Below are 19,478 nucleotides of genomic sequence, written 5' to 3'. Positions count from 1 at the left end.
TGCCCTTGCCTGTGGGTAATTTGCTGGAGGTGAGGTGTAGCATTGCAGTGAGAAAAATGGAGAAGAGGGTTGGTGCGATGACACAGCCTTGCTTGAGCCCCGGACTTGACTGAGATAGCATCTGTGGTGGCTCCACTGATGAGGATCACAGCTTGCATGTCATCATGAATAGACAGAGAATCGTGACAAACTTCTGAGGGCAGCCATATTTGAGCAGGATGCTCCACAAGCCTTCACAGTTAACAGAATCAAAGGCTTTTGAGGTTGAAAAAGACCATGTACGATGGTTGGCGTTATTCCCTGCATTTTTCTTGGATTTGCCGCGCAGTGAAGATCATGTCTGTTGTGCCTCTCGATAGGTGAAAGCCGCACTGTGACTCTGGAAGGAGCTCTTCAGCCGCTGGGAGGTCGTCGACTGAGGTGGATCCTTGCAATGATCTTCCCTGTGGCAGACAGGAGGGAGATTCCTCTGTAGTTTCCACAATTGTCTTGTCTCTCTTCTTGAATACAGTCATGACCATAGTGTCCCTGAAGTCCCCTGGCAAGCACTCCTCATCCAAGATGAGGGATGTGAGGTTGTGCAGTCGTGCCAGGAGTGTATTTCTGCCATGCTTCAGGATTTCAGCAGGGTTTCCATCTGCTCCAGAGGCCTTATTGTTCTTCTGCTGTTGAATGGCTTTTTCGACCTCACTCTGGACTGGGGTAATACCAAGACTGAGACAGAGGGGGTGTTGAGGGATAGAATCGAGGACATTCAATTCGAAGACAGAGTCTCGGTTGAGGAGTTCTTTGAAATGTTCCCTCCAATGAGCACTGACTACCTCCCTGTCCTCGAGTTCTCCTCCATGTTTGGTTCTCAGCGGGATGGGCCCTTGAGTGCTTGGGCCATAGGTCGCATTGATAGCGGTGAAGAAACTGTGCATTTCATTGGTGTTTGTAACTTGCTAGATCCTCGCGCTCTTTCTACCCACCATTTGTTTTTTTCTGTCCCAGGTTTTATGTTGCACCACTGCCTTCAGGAGCCCAAGTAGTACAGGACCTAATTCGCGCATAAGCAGAAAGCCTTCACAGACTGGAAATTCATCACACATTTGTCGATGCAATACAACAACAACTTGCATTAATATAGCTGCTTTAAAGTAGCAAAACATCCCAAAGCACTTCACGGACATGTAATCAAACAAACTTTGACATTGAGACACATAAGGAGATATTAGAACAAGTGAGTAAATAGGGAGTGGCAGAAGAGTCAGTAAATAGAGGACACAGATTTAAGGTCATTGACAAAAGAACTAGAGTTGACATGAGGAAGCAGTTTTACACAGCGAGTTGGAATTCACTGTCTGATTTGGAAGCAGATTCAGTAATAACATTCAAAAGAGAATTGAATAAATACTTGAAGGGAAAAAGCAGGAGAGTGTGGGGTACAGTAGCATAGTGGTTATGTTACTGGACTGATAATCCAGAGGCCTAGACTAATGGATCTGGAGACATGAGTTCAAATCCCACCACAGCATCTGGGGAATTTAATTAAATAAATCTGGAATAAAATGTTTGTCTCAGTAATGATGACCATATTGTAAAAACCCATCTGGTTCATGTTAAATTCCAGAAAGCTTGTTATGGAGGGATAATGCTGGAGCCTATCTTTACTTTTTTCACATTTATCGTACAGGTAAAAGCATTACAAACATGTAGCTCTTCACTCAAACCCTCCACCAGTCTCAGTAAGTGTCTGCTTATAAGTGCTCAAGTATGACCCCAATTAACACCCTCCACCTGCATATAATCAAACAATTGATACACAATAAACAGATTAAACAGATTCCCTTCTTTCTTTTATAATACAACATGTATTAATATGCTCAAAGAACATTTCAAAATAAATCAAAATAAATTCCATATTGGGGGCAAAGTATTACATTGTGAGACACCCCTCCTCGAGCACCAACAATTGCTTTGTATTAGCATTTCTTTTTGTGAAATAATCGGATAGCTGATGGGTTGCATTAACCCATTTAAGTTTGCAGATTTTCTTTCTCTCCAGCATTTGTTTCAATCCAGCAAGATAAATACATAATCTTTTCTCATACACTTTTTGTACAGTGTACACTGTCCCACAAAGAATGATTATCCACATGACATTCAATGGGTATCCTATCTTCAGTATGTCCCTTGTTCAGAATTTCACCCAAAATATTTGACAAATAGAACCCCATATCCACTGCCTCCACAAGACCCAGTGTTTTTAACGACCCATTTTACTTTCTTAGCCTCTCAAGCTAAAGGACATTTCCTATTTTCACCCATCAGAAATATTATGAAACCAGGTGCACTCGAATACCCATCAGCAAGATCAGCATGTGAAGCATCACTAAAAATTATTAGCTTCATGTTCTTTGGGTCACCTAAGGATAGAACTTCAGTACACATTCCTCCAGATTTAGTTTTTATAAGATTTTATTTGCACTTAAAACATTCTCAAACTTTCGGATGTTCCATCATCGTACTTAACTCCAGCACATCAAAACTAACATCAGGCCTCGTCTGAGAGCACAACCAGTTTAACTGACCAATCAAGCTTCACAATTGCTCAGTCTCTGCTTTAGATATATCATTATCTCCCTGTGATGACCTAACATGATTAACTGGGATGGGAGTAACACTCTCTAAATAGGATTGTTGATTTAAAGTTATTCCAGACTTAGTCTGCTTAATATCTAAACCAATATATTTAAAGGCACCACAAGCCTGACTCCCAATCTTAAATTCTGCCCTAATCTTATTAATAACATATTTCTCAAAATCCACAGTACCACCCCATTATCCCATGAAACCATCAATGTCCATCATGAAGATGCCTGAAAATTTCCCTTTAAAACATTGTAGGATCTGCTTTTAGTTGAACACAACCAATTTTCAACAAAACAGATCTCACCGAGAAATATTACATCCTGGAAACATCATTAAGGCCATAGATGCATTTGTTCAGTTTCTATAGTTTTCCTTCTGCATCTGCTGCCTCTTTAGGTGGTTTCAGAAACACTTCTCTCTGAAAAGTATCACCCTGCAGAAATATGGCTTTTATGTCAATGGATCTACACTCCCATCAATATGTGGCCAAAAGAGCTGAAAAGATTTACAAGATTACTTTTCCAGCTGTAGGCGGGCCCACTTTAATATCGGTATCACCCAGTCCCTCTTCAAAACCCCTCGCAACTAGCCTCACTTTAGCCGTAGAAGTTCCATCAGGAAGGTCTTTTTCAGTACAAATCCATCTATGTGACAAGGCCGGCTGTCCCCTATCTGGTACCTCAGAATAAACTCCAAACACTCTCCAACTCTCTAATTCCTTATATTTTACTTCCCTTATTAGTTTATCCTCAAGTTTATTGGCAACCACTAAAACTTCACAGTCATGAGAACTTCTGTTTTCTAGTTCTATTCCGAAACTGTTCTCCAGCTATCATTTCATTGTGGAGTCTGCTCCAACTACAGCCTCTATTAGCACTTTGACAGTGACTGACAGTTAACTGCCAAGCCAATTTGAGCAGCAGGTAAAGCTAGTTGTTTCATGCTGCTACTATGCAGTAAATGTTTACCACTAATAGGATGCTGCCGTCGAGCCAAAAAGACGTCCTGCCTATCACACAAATGAGTAATGTGATATATGAATTTCAATGCCAGTGTGATGCTAGGTATATAGGCCACACGTCCCAAAGACTGGCGGATTGTATCAAACAACATGTCCCTTCCGCTGTTTGCAACAGGCAAGGTACAGGCCGTACCCAACCAGCCTGCGCTTGCAAAACTCAAAAGACAGTGTTCAACGTTGGATGTGATTCCATGATTGGACAACATTAGCTAAATAATCCGCAGTGTGCTAAGAATTCCGCTGACAACCAATTTAAGATTCAGTCGGGCTCACAGTTGAGCGTATTAGAAGCTACATATATTATACAGGACCCTGTTCTTTGCAGACAGAAAGAACATGTACACACATTGCGCCTGTTTCAGCTGAACAAAATAAGGGACAGCTATTTGCTGGTTCATTCCTCAGGGCTTTGCCTTGACCAGAGTCAAGCTGCCTGGTTTAAGTTTCAAACAAAGCTTGGCAGCTAACTGTCAGTCTCCTTAAGCTGGTGCATTCTCCATGGCAACGCCTCTACCAATCAAAGTCCACTTGCCAACCAATCAGCACTCTTTTCTGATACAGTATAAATTTGTTGCTTTCCCATACATTGATATTCTTGCGAATTGGCCTGATGAGTGCAAGACAAAAAGCTTCAACAAAATGTCTCTGTTTTCAGCAATACTCAAGTTCTGTACTACCAAACGACTACTTCAGTAACTCTTCCTCCTCTCTGCCCTTTACACTATTACGATCCCAGACTACATTAGGACAATTAAAGTCCCCCATCATCACTACTCAGTAGTTTTTGCACCTCTCTGTAATTACTTGCAAATTTGTCCCTCTATAGCTTTCTCACTAGTTGGTGGCCAACACAATACACCTAGTAGTGTAATGGTACCTCGATTGTTTCTGAACTCCAACCAAATTAATTCTGTCCCTGATCCCTCTGGGACATCCTTTCTCTCCGGCACTGTACTGTTCTCCTTAATCGTGCTACCCCAGGTCCTTTCTTTCCTTCCCTATCTTTCCTGAACACCCTGTATCCAGGAATATTTAGTACCCTGTCCTGCCCTTTTTTGAGGTAGGTCTCCATTATTGCCACAGCATCATATTCCCATATTTGCACCTGCAGCTCACCAACCTTATTTACCATGCTCTGTGTGTTTACACACATGCATAATAAATCTAATTTAGACCTTATTACACTCCCTACTATTCTGACCCCATCTCATATCTAGTGCTATCTCTCTCTCCAAATCCATGAGACAGACAGGCTGATGTAGAACAGCAAGCATTAACTAAACAGTTTATTATGTCCTTGAAACACACTCCTGTCTATGTACACACGATTTAATAAAAGCACTTTTATTCCATTTCATCTGCTTTGTGGGAGGTGTTGTATTCAGTTCTGGGCAGTGCACCTCAGAAAAGGATACACTGGCCTTGGAGGGGGTGCAGTGCAGAATCATCAGAATGCTAAAATCAAATTACAAGAACAGATTGCATAAACTAGATTTGTATTTCCTTCAATTTAGAAGATTGAGGGATGATGTGATTGAGATGTTTAAAATTATAAATGGATTAGAGAGGTTCGATAGAGGGAAACCATATCATGAGGTGGGGGAATCCAACATACAAACTCAATTTCAAAATCAGAGCTAGGCAATTTAGGAGTGAAATCAGGAAGTCAGGAAATCAGGCATCACACAAAGGATGGTGGAAAACTGGAATTCTCTCCCTCAAAAGACTGTGGATGCTGGAGAACAATTGGAGCTTTCAAGCTTGAGATAGATAGATCTTTGTTAGAACAAAGAACAAAGAAAATTACAACACAGGAACAGGCCCTTCAGCCCTCCAAGCCTGTGCCGATCCAGATCCTCTATCTAAACATGTCGCCTATTTTCTAAGGGTCTGTATCTCTTTGCTTCCTGCCCATTCATGTATCTGTCGAGATAGTAATTGAATCCCCCACTCTGAGAAAAAGCTTCTTGCTATCCACCCTGTCTATACCTCTCATGATTTTGTACACCTCAATCAGGTCCCCCCTCAACCTCCGTCTTTCTAATGAAAATAATCCTAATCTACTCAACCTCTCTTCATAGCTAGCGCCCTCCATACCAGGTAACATCCTGGTGAACCTCCTCTGCACCCTCTCCAAAGCATCTACATTTTTTTGGTAATGTGGCGACCAGAACTGCACGCAGTATTCCAAATGTGGCCGAACCAAAGTCTTATACAACTAGGTCAGGGTATAAAGGGCAAAGGCGGGTAAATGGAGTTGAAGTGCAGATCAGTAATAATCTAATTATATGGCAGAACAGGTTCGAGAGGCTGACTGGCCTCCTCCTGTTCCTATGTGAAGACAGCAGCAAAGACAAGGTTGTACAATCAGATTACAAGATTTAAACTTCAATGCAGGATCTGAACTGTCACAAATTTGAATTTTATTCAATGCAGTGGAAGAACAGTCTATATTAAGGACATAGCTTCTACCACCAATAAGGCTGTTAAGGAGAATCGCTCCTTTAAACAACCAACCTCTCACGTCTCACAAAATATCTGAATGACAGGTTGCCACAGGGCAAAAAAATATATTACTGTACAAACTGACACATTTGGACTAAAACAGCCAGGGCAACAAACCAGCTGGAATAAACAATGTAGAGCAAATAGTGACTGAAAGAAAATGTAATGTGTTTAGGTCATCACCTTCAAATGCACTCTCATATTTTAGCAGAAATTCTGTATTTTGAAAAATATAACTGGGCTGTAATTCCTAAATACTTCAAATATAACCAAGACTAAACATCACAACAAAAAGAAATTATAATAAATCAGATTTTTAAAAAGTTAATGGCCATTTGATCGATTTTGCTGCAGAATGCAAAACTGAGATGTAGTAGTGTTAATCGACTAACAATCCAGAGAACACAAGTTAACATTTCACCATGGCAGTTTGAGTATTTGAATTCAGTTTTAAAAATCTGGAAATATAAAGCTAGTGTCAGTAAAAGAGACCATGAAGCTGTTGGATTATCAAAAGAAACCACCTGGTTCACTCGTGTCCTTTAGAAAAAGAAAGCTGGCTGTCCTTGCCCGGCCTGATATATATGTGACTCCAGACCCATATAATAGCCTCTCAACCACTCACCACAGTGAGCCAGCAAGTTACTCAGTTGTATCACTAGCCGCTGCTCAATGGCATCTAGGGATGGGCAATTGATGATTTTTATAAACTTACCCGTGTGAATTCAAAACTGATGCAATGGCCCAAGTTACCACGCTAAAGTGGTGGGTTCACACACCAGGATTTCTACTGATACCTCAAAAATCAGACTGCCCCGTTCAACGGTCTGACCCTAAGGTTTACTTGCATTTGACATTACCACAACAAAAAAAACAAGGGATTTCTTCCAGCTCCTGGCACAACAATAGCCCTTTAAAACAGAAAGGAAGGGGGAAAGGAGGGATGGCAACGTGGTGGGTGGGGAAGGTGTCATGGGAGTAAATGCAACCTCTTTAAATCAGACTTGGCATAATGAGTGCAATGGTCATCTTATTAAATTAAATTAATGTAAAATGTCATTAACTGCAAAAAGCCACAAATAAGCTGAACACGTACAATCCAGTAACACCAGTAATAACAACCTGCAAAGAAATCAGACATGGGGTGGTAATTCTCATTCTTAATAAACAGAAATCCAGGGCCACAGCTGGGATTGCCAACTCCACCTGGACATATTCCGAGAGTTTTTCCATCAGGCGGCCTCCAAAGTTGTGGTGGATTAAACAATCTTTTCCTCCTCCACCCGAGAGGGCCAAAGTTTATTCAAGACAAGAGGGGGGAGAGATTTTTGGATACTGAGGGAATGAAGGGATATGGGGAGGGGGAGGTGAAGTAGAAGATCAGCCATGATCTTTGTTGAATGCTGGAACAGACTGGAAGGGCCGAATGGTCTACTCCAGCTCCTATTTCTCATGTTGCTCCCTCCACAACGTTTATAGCTCTAGAAATTGAGAAAGAGTTGTATTTCCTGCTGGCAGCGGCCTGGAGATGGAGGAACTCCCGGGCAATCCGGGAGGGTTGGTAACCTGCAGCTTGCCCCTCACTCACCATAGCCGAGCCGGACCGGACCGAACCGAACCGACTCTGCGGGGAGAGGCCGGGCCTCCGACTCCTCTTCCCGGCTCTCTAACACCTCCCGACCCCGCTGCTGGCAGCGGCCTCAGGGAAAGGTGGCCGAAACCCCCGACCCGAGAGGCTTGCCAACGGATTTCCTGAGGTAAAACCGGCGGCGGAATTAGTTGCTTCCCTTTTACCCAGAGACAGGAACTGATTATTGATGATGGTTTATTGATTATTGATGATTCTCCGATTCCGTTAAAAAACAAAACTGCAGCCGCGGCGCGAGCGTCGGTTCGTCTCCCGGCAACGGAGCGCGCGGCCGCGGGAAGGAGCGAAGACGCGCGGGAGGATAGCAACCGAACGGTGGAGGAGGCTGGAAAGTCAGAGCAGTGGGAGATGGAAGGTTCAAGAACAAGGGTAAGACAGCCAAATCTATGAGCCCCCTTGCATGTCAAGCAGCTTACAGGGTAAAATAAGGCAGTGTTAAGACCAGGCGAGAAAGGTGTCTCGGGGTCCCTTTTAGCCTTCACCTGGTCTTATTATAACAGGGCTTGTTTTTAAACAAACTGTGTTTTTGAGCTTCCAATTTGGTGGATCCTTTTTCACCACTTTCCAAATATAAGGCAAAGAAATGAGCATAACCAGGCTTTCTTAGGTTTAAAGAAGAAAAGTGAAATTTTATTAAACCTTAAACTTCAACTCTAATTCGGCTAACGCCTACAGATACACGCCGTGCCCCGCGCCAGCATGCAAATGGAGACAGAAAAGAGCAGAAGAAAAATAAAGTAAGTAAGTTTTGTGAGAATAAAAAATACTGAAATGTTGTTTCTACAGCTTGTGGAAAATTACCAAGAAGTCATTTCTACACAACATAATGAAATCACTGAACAAGGGAACTGATAAGGGGATGTGAGTAAAGACTTTGAGACAGTACGGCAGTTAAAAATTGTGCTTATGCAGAGAAAAGAAAAACAGCAAGAGTTAGAACAAAGGATGTAGTGAATGAGTAACTGACAGCTGCAAGTTAACACACACACAGGAGGCTTGCAAAAGAGTGGAGAGCCAAATAAGGTAAAACAAAAACAAGAGTCAGGGGCTAGAAAGTTAGAGTCGGGAGAGAAGTAAACAGAGGAGGAGACTGTAGCAACCATAGGATAGGTTAGTGTCATAATACGTTATAACCAATAATGTAAAATAAAGGCGTGGACAAATGGATTTGTATTGTATAAACATGAACTGAATATGTTGATCGGTGTGCCTGCTTGTAGGACACCCGATCTTGCAAGAACGTTAAATAAACTTACTTCTTCAGAGTTTGACTTGGTGTAAATTATTATTAAGTGGGCTACGTTTCTCACAGTTTGAGCCAATCTCTGAAGAGGGGTTTTTACTGTGCTTCAAGTTCACTGTAGTCCTTGATTGTAGGTAGTCTTGCTTTTCATTGGGGCCCAGTGTTCTTCTTAAACCTTGTTCCCTTTAGGAGAATTTTCTCTCTTGGGATTTGGACGTCTTCAATGGTTTCCAAAGCTGGTGAGAGCGCAATGAGAGCAGACAGGAGAGAGGTCTTTTCAGTCGAGGAGCCAAGAGCTTTCTCCCTTTCAAACACTCTGTGACAAGTTCAAATTCAGACAGCCAGTTAGTCATGTGACTAACTAGCCTGACCAGGTCTTCTATGTATTGCAGAAGCAGGGACCGGCTCCTTTGTTCCAACACTGTCTGCCAGTGTGCAAAAAAAAAAGGTCTTTCCGGCGAGGGGCCCGGCAATTCCTTGTCATAGGCCCTCTTTTCTTCCCTGCAGCAATTTTAAGTTTGAATGTTCATGTTATGAAATAATGTGTGCCTCATTCTTGGCAGGTGGGGGCCTGCATGACACCTCCACACCCAGGGGAATGAAATGCGATTTGGAAAAAAAGGCACATTTCATTTCAAGGGTTCAGAGAAATATAAGATACAGAAAGAAAAAACATGCATTTCTCTCATTCATTTCCATTCATGCACCAATCTTAAAGCTGACTAAAATGGTCTTATCTGGGTGCCAGTGCTGCTTTAATTTCCCCTTTATTTTCTCAGGAGAGTTTGTGGTGGGTGGGTCTATCCTGAACTCTGAGTCATGCAAATACTTTTGACTTCACGGGATGGGTGGTTCCCTTTTCCTCTGACTGTGAGGGAGGATTCTTTGTTAATCACCCCTTTGTTCTCTGGGGCACTCCTACATGCAGGTATTTGTGCAGACTTCACTGCACTCTCCTGTGACACTTCGACTAGGTGAGGCAGCACCCTCACGGTTTCTGTGGCCCCCTCGAGGTCTCTCTTTGTCTCTGCAGGTTCCGGTAAATGCTGTTAGCAACTCTGATGGGGTGCTTCTAGAGTCTGCATTTACGTAGGAGGATGTGGGGTCTAACTTTTCACCTTTATCGGGGTCAGCTGACCGGATCTGGGATTCCTCCCGGACTTCCTTTAACCTGCCCTCTTGGTCACTTTTTCCTCTTCTCTTTCTCAACTTTTGCCAGCCACATGCCTGCCTGTCCCCTTTTGTCCTCGGTGGGGGTCCCTTACAGTTCACCAGCCCTTGGCTGGAGGGTCCGCCTAACAGGATTTAGGTTTGCAGGTTCCACTGTAGGTTGGAGTTTCTCCTCAACCTGGCACATGTGGCAACTCCTGCAGTACTCCACCACATTTGGAGATTTGGCCAGTCAAACTGCTGTCTTATGTGGGCTTTGGTCTTTCGTATACCGGAATGTACAGCCATAGTTTCGTGGGCCCTTCTTGATATTTCTTCCCGGCACCTCTGTGGCACCACTGAGTGAACTGCCGTCCACTCCTTGCTCTCAGATCTGTGAGGAGAATTCCATTTCCTCATCAGTACCTCATTCTTTAAATAGTAGCAGTCAGGGATACCCTCTGCTTCACTTTCAGACTGGGCAGCCTGTACTAACTCTCGCAATACTGGGTCGGCTCGCTGAGCCTCAGCTAGGGAAAATCCATTTAATTCATTCCCTGGGTTTCCTAACTTTCCAAAGAAAGTCTCAGACAGACAGCCCTCATGGTCATCTGTCTGCAGTGCCAATGCAGTCTCCTCTGGGCGAGCTGGTTTGATCATGGCCTGATCCACTACATATTCAGGGACTCTGCAGGGGACCGTCCCCTGCCACTACCCTGTCTCTCTGACCTCCTGCGGTTTTTCTTTCACTACTGGGGGGGCTACCACCTTCACCCCTGCCAGATCATTAGGAGCAGGTGAACCCCGTTCACAGACAAACTAGGGACAATCCCTACGGTCGTGAAACTAGATCGCACTCCAGGTGCACCCGGTGTACAGGTATAGGCATACACTGCCCTCCAATACCATTCATTTTGGTGTTCCCTGAACCCTCTGGGGAAAGGTCAGGCCTTTTCCCTGTAAAAGGGATTAGTCGCCCCTGTATCCCTGAGAATCACTATGGGCTTGCTTGCCCCACTTGAGGGGTGTGGGGTTACTTTCCCTTCAGGAACAAAATCCTGATAACCTTCAGGAATCCTATTACCTTTTCCTGCACTGGCCATAGTAAGCTTCCTGGGTCTCACTCTTACTGCAGTTAAAGCCACAGCTTGCTCTGTGTTTTCCATCAGGTTCCTGTCTTCACTGAGCAGGTGTGCCCTGATTAACCCTACCAGTTTTCCCTTTAGTTTCTAGCAGTTAAGCTTTTAAATTTACAATGGAAGCACATAAGTCTCCAGGTCTCACTCTTGCTCACAGCACCTTCCTTTTTGGCTAGAGGAGGGACCCCTGTGTCTCCTGCTATCCTTTCTCTCCCAGAACTACCTGGGCTCCTATTACCTTCCCATCCTTTGTCCTTTTCGGATTTGTGGGGGTGATTAGGAAAGGTTCTCGACATGAGTCTTTATGGAGAGTGGGGGAGAGTGTTTAAATTCCTCTAACAGAATTACTTCTCTGAGATTCTCATAGCTGAGCTGTACTTTAAGAGCCCTCAGCCACTGGTCAAAAACCAGCTGCTTACTTCTTTCAAACTCCAGATAAGTTTGATTAGCTAGCTTTTTGAGGGTTCTAAATGTTTGGCGATAGGCTTCACGAACGACTTCCTTTTGCCCCGAGGATAGCATTTTTGGTCAGTTCATAATTGGATGAACTCTCATCTGGCAACAAGGAATAAACCTCAGAAGCTTTTTCCAGTTAGCTTGCTTTGCAGTAGAAGAGACCAGGTCTCAACTGGCCATTTTAGCTGCCTTTCCAGTTTCTCAAAAGACACAAAAAATGCTTCCACATCTTTCTCATTGAATTTTGGAATTAATTAAGTGAGTTTTAGCAATTTTGTACCCAGCCCTGAATTCTGACCACGCTTTCACTGGGGTTACTCTGTCGCCCCCTAGTTAACTCAAGCCGCTTCAGCTCTCTCCCTTCAGATTCTTTCTGGAATATTCTTTCTCTCTCTCTCTCTCTCTCTCGTTCATTCTCCTGCCTCTCTATTTCTTCACGTTCCTTCTGGAAGGCTCTCTCTTTCTGCCTCTCTCTCTCTCTCTCTCTCTCTCCTTCTCCTTCTCCCATCTCTCTCTCTCTTTTTCCTCTAATTCAAGTTTCCTCTGTTCCAATAGTAACTTTACTAGCTGTACCCTCTCTGGGTCTGCTTCGAAGCCCTGCTTCTGCTTCTTCAGATTCAAGGGAGAAATGGTTGGCCTTAGGAGTTCAGACTTTCTAGCCTTGCCACGTACAGTGATCCCACACTGCTCAGCCATTTCCTCAACTCCTCCATAGACCTTTAACTTATCCCAAATTACTTCACCCTGGCTTGGAGATGCTACTAACTTCAGTTGCAGACATGTTAGTATTCAAGTACACACAAGCACAAGAAAACCTGTATTAATCTTGCTCTTTTTTGATTGGGAACAATTTAGCTTCCCACTTCCAATTTCTCTCGTTTGTCTGTGGTAAAATTCCGAACGCTAGCACCCAAATTTCTGTAACGACCAGGTGAGAAAGGTGTCGAGGGGGGCCCTTTTAGCCTTCACCTGGTCTTATTGTAACAGGGATTATGTTTTTAAACACGGTGTGTTTTGAGCTTCCCTTTTGGTAAACCCTTGTTCACAGCTTTCCATTTATAAGGCAAAGAAATGAGCATAAACAGGCTTAGGTTTAAGGAAGAAAAGTGAAATTTTATTCAACTTGTTGTGCCTAATACGCGCTTGCTCTTAAAGAATCCGCGGAATCCGATTGGTGAAAGGTATATCGATATGTTATTCACACAATAAATAATCAAATACAAGCTCTCACTACTTGCACAGTATCTTCTTTTCTTTGGCCGCCATGTCTTGAGAGACAATGGGTAAGCAGCTGGAGGTGGTCAGTGGTTTGTGAAGCAGCGCCTGGAGTGGCTATAAAGGCCAATTCTCGAGTGACAGACTCTTCCACAGGTGCTGCAGATAAAATTGTTCGTCGGGACTGTTACACAGTTGGCTCTCCCCTTGCACTTCTGCCTTTTTTCCTGCCAACTGCTAAGTCTCTTCGACTCGCCACACTTTAGCCCCGCCTTTATGGCTGCCCGCCAGCTCTGGCGATCACTGGCAACTGACTCCCACGACTTGTGATCAATGTCACAGGACTTCATGTCGCGTTTGCAGACGTCTTTAAAGCGAAGACATGGATGGCTGGTGGGTCTGATACCAGTGACGAGCTCACTGTACAATGTGTCCTTGGGAATCCTGCCATCTTCCATGCGGCTCGCATGGCCAAGCCATCTCAAGCGCCGCTGGCTCAGTAGGGTGTATATGCTGGGGATGTTGGCCGCCTCAAGGACTTCTGTGTTGGAGATATGGTCCTGCCACCTGATGCCAAGGATTCTGCGGAGGCAGCGAAGATGGAATGAATTGAGACGTCGCTCTGGGCTGACATACGTTGTCCAGGCCTCACTGCCGTAGAGCAAGGTACTGAGGACACAGGCTTGATACACTCGGACTTTTGTCTCTTACTTACTCATAGGGGTCTGGTATAATGACAATGGTAATTCCTTATTTGGCTCAGTGAGAACCTGTTCAAAACTTCACAGTTTCCCGTTATCTGCAATGAATCAAATCTTATCTGGTATCCATGACGACCCCCTTTATCTGCTACATGAAAGACAGGGTTTGGTATCATCAATATGTCTTATCTATACTGTTTACAATTCCTCGGCCATCTGTGTGCTGTCGCCCCTTTGCTACTCCTCCTCCCTATGCTTTAACACATTATTTATTGTTGTGTGACTAGCCCATTTGTTTTAACTAAGTTTTTATGTGTTTTTACTGGGTCCACAAACCTTAAACTTAAAACTCTAATTCGGTTAACGCCTACGGATACACGCCGTGCCCCGCACTAGCATGCAAATGGAGACAGAAAAGAGCAGAAGAAAAATAAAGTAAGTAAGTTTGAGGCAATCTCTGAAGAGGGGTTTTTACTGTGCTTCAAGCTCACTGTAGTCCTTGATTGTAGGTAGTCTTGCTTTTCGTTGGGGCCCAGTGTTCTTCTTAAACCTTGTTCCCTGTAGGAGAATTTTCTCTCTTGGGATTTGGACGTCTTCAATGGTTTCCAAAGCTGGTGAGAGCGCAATGAGAGCAGACAGGAGAGAGGTCTTTTCAGTCGAGGAGCCAAGAGCTTTCTCCCTTTCAAATTCAAGTTCAAATTCAAACAGCCAGTTAGTCATGTGACTAACTAGCCTGACCAGGTCTTCTATGTATTGCAGAAGCAGGGACCGGCTCCTTTGTTCCTACACTGTCTGCCAGTGTGCAAAAAAAGCTCTTTCCGGCGAAGGGCCCAACAATTCCTTGTTATAGGCCCTCTTCCCAGTAGCAATTTTAAGTTTGAATGTTCATGTTATGAAATAATGTGTGCCTCATTCTTGGCAGGTGGGGGCCTGCATGACAGCAGAATAGGAAAGCTTATGTCCGACACTGAGAACTCAGTACTAAAGAAAGCTGAAAAGAGTATAGAAGTGGAGGGATAAAATCAAAAAGGAAATTAGGAAAGCTAAGTGAGGATATGAAAGAATATTGGCAAGCAAAATCGAGATGAACACAAAGATATTTTATCAATACATGAATTATGGCTGGCGGACAGCCATAAAGGCAGGGCTAAAGAGTGGCGAGTCGAAGAGACTTAGCTGTTGGCAAGAAAAAAGACAGAAGCGCAAGGAGAGAGCCAACTGTGTAACAGCCCCGACAACCAATTTTATCTGCAGCGCCTGTGGAAGAGTCTGTCACTCTGGAATTGGCCTTCATAGCCACTCCAGGCGCTGCTTCACAAACCACTGACCACCTCCAGGCACTTACCCATTGTCTCTCGATACAAGGAGGCTAAAGAATAAAGTAAGAGCAAGAGGGTAACTAAGGAAAGAGTAGGGCCCGTAAAAGACCAAAAAGGTAACCTATGTGTAGGAGGGGAAGATATTGGTATCATAATGAATACTTTGCATCTGTCTTCACAAAAGAGGGGCACGATGCAGATATTGTAGTTAAGGAAGAGGAATGTGAAGTATTGGATGTGATAAACATAGGGAGAGAGGAATTATTAATGGGATTAGCATCCTTGAAAGTGGATAAATCACCAGGACTGGATGAAATGTACCCCATTGTGCAGTTATAAGAAGCCAGGGAGGCAATAGCGGAAGGTGTGACCGTCATTTTCCAATGCTCATTGGATACACTGTGATGCCGGAGGATTGGAGGTCTGCTAACATTGTGCCTTTGTTTAAAAAGGGAGTGAGGGATAAACTGAATAATTAAAGGCCAGTCAGTTGAACCTCAGTAGTGGGCACAGTATTGGAATCAATTCTGAGAGACAGGATAAACTGTCACTTAGAAAGGCACAGGTTAATCAAGGATAATCAGCATGGATTTGTTAAGGGAAGATTGTGTCTGACTAACTTGATTGAATTTTTTGAAGAAGTAACAAGGAGGATTGATGAGGGTAGTGCAGTTGATGCACCCTACATGGATTTTAACAAGGCATTTGACAAGGTCCCACATGGCAGTCTGGTTAAAAAAATAAAAGCGTACGGGATCCAGGGAAATGCAGCAAACTGGATACAAAATTGGCTCAGTGGCAGGAGACAAAGGGTAATTGTTGACGGGTGTTTTTGCGACTGGATTGTTTTGTTTTGATTTGTGGCTGATTCCAGTGGTGTTCTGCAGGGCTCAGTACTGGGTCCCCTGCTTTTCGAGCATAATCAAGAAGTTTGCAGACGATAAGAAAATTAGCTGTGTGGTTGATAGTGAGGAGGATAGCTGTAGACTGCGGAAGATATCAATGGACTGGTCAGGTGGGCAGAATAGTGGTAGATGGTATTCAACTCGGAGAAGTGAGATGATGCATTTGGGGAGGTCAAACAAGGCAAAGGAATACATGATAAACGGGAAAATACTGAGAGGTGTAGAGGAAGTGAGGGACCTTGGAGTGAATGTCCACAGATCCCTGAAGGTTGTAGGATAGGTCGCTAAGGTGGTTAAGAAGGCATATGGAATCCTTTCCTTTATTAGCCGAGGTATAGAATATAAGAGCAAGGAGGTTATGCTGGAATTGTATAAAACATTAGTTAGGCCACAACTTGAGTACTGTGTGCAGTTCTGGTCACCTCATTACAGAAAGGATGTAATTGCATGAGAGAGGAGATTTATGAGGAAATAAAAACAAGAAATGCTGGAAATACTCAGCAGGTCTGGCAGCATCTGTAGAGAGAGAGAAGCAGAGTTAACGTTTCAGCTCAGTGACCCTTCATCAGAACTGAAAGGTATTAGAAATCTAAAAGGTGTTAAGCAAGTAAAGCTTAAAACTAAAAAATAAAATAAAATAAACAAAGAAAAAAGACAAAATAACTAAACAACCTGCCTGCCGGACTGAACATTGAGTTCAATAATTTCAGAGTATGACGGGCCCCACTTTTCATGTTTAGTTTTTTTTTAATTTTTATTTATTTTCTTTTTTATTTGGTTATTTTAGTTTAGATTTTTTAGTTTGTTTAGCTTGTTTCTACTGTGCCTACCCACTGTTTCTCTTTTTTTTAATGTTTGTGCTTGGAGTGCTTTGTGCTTTACAGTCTATTCACACCCTCTCTGTACTCACGCTTTGTCTTTCAGCACACCAGTAACATAGCATTTGCCTTTGTTCCATGATTTTCTGGTCAGTTATACTTTGTGACCTTGTCCTATCAACACTTTCTCTTTTGTTATCTCTTGCCCCCCCCCCCACCCCACCCGCTTTACCTGCTTAAAACCTTTTACCTTTCTAATATCTGCCAGTTCTGATGAAGGGTCACTGACCTGAAACGTTAACCCTGCTTCTCTGTCCACAGACGCTGCCAGACCTGCTGAGTATTTCCAGCATTTCTTGTTTTTATTTCAAATTTTCAGCATCTGCAGTATTTTTCTTTTATTTTAGAGATTTATGAGGATGTTGCCAGGACTGGAATAATGCAGCTATGAGGGAAGATTGGATAGGCTGGAGTTGTTCACCTTGGAACAGAGGAGTCTGAGGGGAGATTTGATTGAAATGTACAAAATTGTGAGGGACCTGGATAGAGTCGATGTGAAGGGCTTATTTACCTTAGCAGAGAGGTCAGTGACTAGGGGGCATAGATTTAAAGTGAATGGTAGACAGATTGGAGGGGAGATGAGGAAAATTCTTTTCACCCAGAGGGTGGTAGGGGTCTGGAACTCACTTCCTGAAAGGGAATAGAGGCAGAAAGCCTCAACTCATTTAAAAGGCATTTAAAAGATATGCACCTCAAATGCTGTAATCTGCAGGGCTACGGACCAAATGCTGTAAAGTGGGATTAGAATGGGTGGCTTGTTTTTTGGCCGGTGCAGACATGATGGGCCAAGTGGCCTCTTTCTGAACCATAAACTTCATGGTCCTGTAGTTGTTTTCAAGAATATGCGGTTTGCCATTAAGGCTTGGAAGGGATTAGTATTGCTTTAAAAACCAGCAAGCCTCAGGAGTAAGAGGAAGATGCATTTTCGTTGCCTTGGAAACAGCCATTTGGAGACTGTGATTCAAAGGGTGCATTCTCGATACCATGGAAACAGCCACTGGGAGTGAGTCTCATGCGATACATTTGTTACAATTCAATTTTGAACTGGCTTTTAGTTGAAGACAGTTTGTTCTAACAGAACACAGACAGACTGACACAGACAGCTGTGGTATTTATGCTTCAGCCCATCGTGTCTGTGCCGGCCATCGGCTTCTTAGACAGCACCTTCCAAACCCGCAACCTCTACCACCTCGAAGGACAAGAGCAGCAGATGCTTCGGAACATCACCACCTGCAAGTTCCCGTCCAAGTCACACACCGTCCTGACTTGGAACTATATCGCCGTTCCTTCACTGTCACTGGGTCAAAATCCTGGGGAGCTCCCTTCCTAACAGCACTGTGGGTGTCCCTACCTCACATGGACTGCAGTGGTTCAAGAAAGCAGCTCACCGCCACCTTCACAAGGGCAATTAGGGATTGGCAATAAATGCTGGCATAGCCAGTGATGCCCACTTCCCATGGCCCTTTGGCCCATCATGTCCGTGCCGGCCATCAAGCACCTTTCTATTCTAATCCCATTTTCCAGCACTTGGCCATAGCCTTGTATGCTGTGGCATTTCAGGTGCTCATCTAAATACTTCTTAAATGTTGTGAGGGTTCCTGCCTCAACCACCCCTTCAGGCAGTGCGTTCCAGATTCCAACCATTTTTTCCTCAAATCCCCTCTAAACCTCCTGCCCCTCACCTTAAATCTATGCCCCCTGGTTATTGACCCCTCTGCCAAGGGAAAAAAGTTTCTTCCTATCTAACCTATCAATGTCCCTCATAATTTTGTATACCTCAAACATATCTCCCCTCAGCCTTCTCTAGTCTAAGGAAAACAACCCTAGCCTTTTCAGTCTCTCTTCATAGCTGAAATGCTCCAGTCCAGACAATATCCTGGTGAATCTCCTCTGCACCCTCTCCAGTGCAATCACATCCTTCCTATAGTGTGGTGCCCAGAACTGTACACACTAATCCAGCTGTGGCCTAACTAGCGTTTTATACAGCTCCATCATAACCTCCCTGTTCTTGTATTCTATGCCTCGGCTGATAAAGGCAAGTATCCCATATGCTTTCCTAACCAACTTATCTACCTGTGCTGCTGCCTTCAGTGATCTATGAACAAGTACACCAAGGTCCCTGTGACCTTCTGTACTACCTAGGGTCCTACCACCCATTGTATATTCCCTTGCCTTGTTGGTCCTCCCAAAATGTATCACCTCACACTTCTCATGATTAAATTCCATTTGCCACAGCTCCGTCCATCTTACCAGCCCATCTATATCGTCCTCACTTGGCTTTTCTCCTCACTATTTATGACACCACCAATTTTAGTGTCATCTGCGAACTTACTGATCATACCTCCTATATTCACGTCTAAATCAAACAGCAAAGGTACCAGCACCGATCCGTGCGGTACACCACTGGTCACAGGCTTCCACTCGCAAAAACAACCCTTGACCATCACCCTCTGCCTCCTGCCACTAAGCCAATTTTGAATCCAATTTGCCAAATTGCCCTGGATCCCATGGGCTCTTACCTTCTTAACCAATCTCCCATGTGGGACCTTATCAAAAGCCTTACTGAAGTCCATATAGACTACATCATGATTTTGAATACCACTATCAAATCTCCTCTCAAACTTCTCTTCAAGGAAAACAGTCCCAACCTCTCCAACCTATCCAC

The 19,478-nt window shown here is 43.8% G+C and overlaps 1 protein-coding gene across 1 annotated transcript in view; it reads right to left on the bottom strand.

The window, feature by feature from the left end:
• Positions 1 to 8,022, bottom strand: part of LOC137367175 (dynein axonemal heavy chain 6-like) — a 1,370,791-nt gene extending 1,362,769 nt beyond the window's left edge. The window contains exon 1 of the mRNA XM_068028611.1: positions 7,749 to 8,022. Coding sequence (XP_067884712.1) covers positions 7,749 to 7,751 — 3 coding nt within the window. The 5' untranslated portion in view covers positions 7,752 to 8,022. The remainder of the gene's footprint in view (positions 1 to 7,748) is intronic.
• Positions 8,023 to 19,478: the final 11,456 nt, after the last annotated feature.

The sequence above is a fragment of the Heterodontus francisci genome, chromosome 3 (assembly GCF_036365525.1).
Source record: "Heterodontus francisci isolate sHetFra1 chromosome 3, sHetFra1.hap1, whole genome shotgun sequence".
NCBI lineage: Eukaryota > Metazoa > Chordata > Chondrichthyes > Heterodontiformes > Heterodontidae > Heterodontus > Heterodontus francisci.
This window is presented reverse-complemented; position numbering and strand designations above follow the sequence as displayed.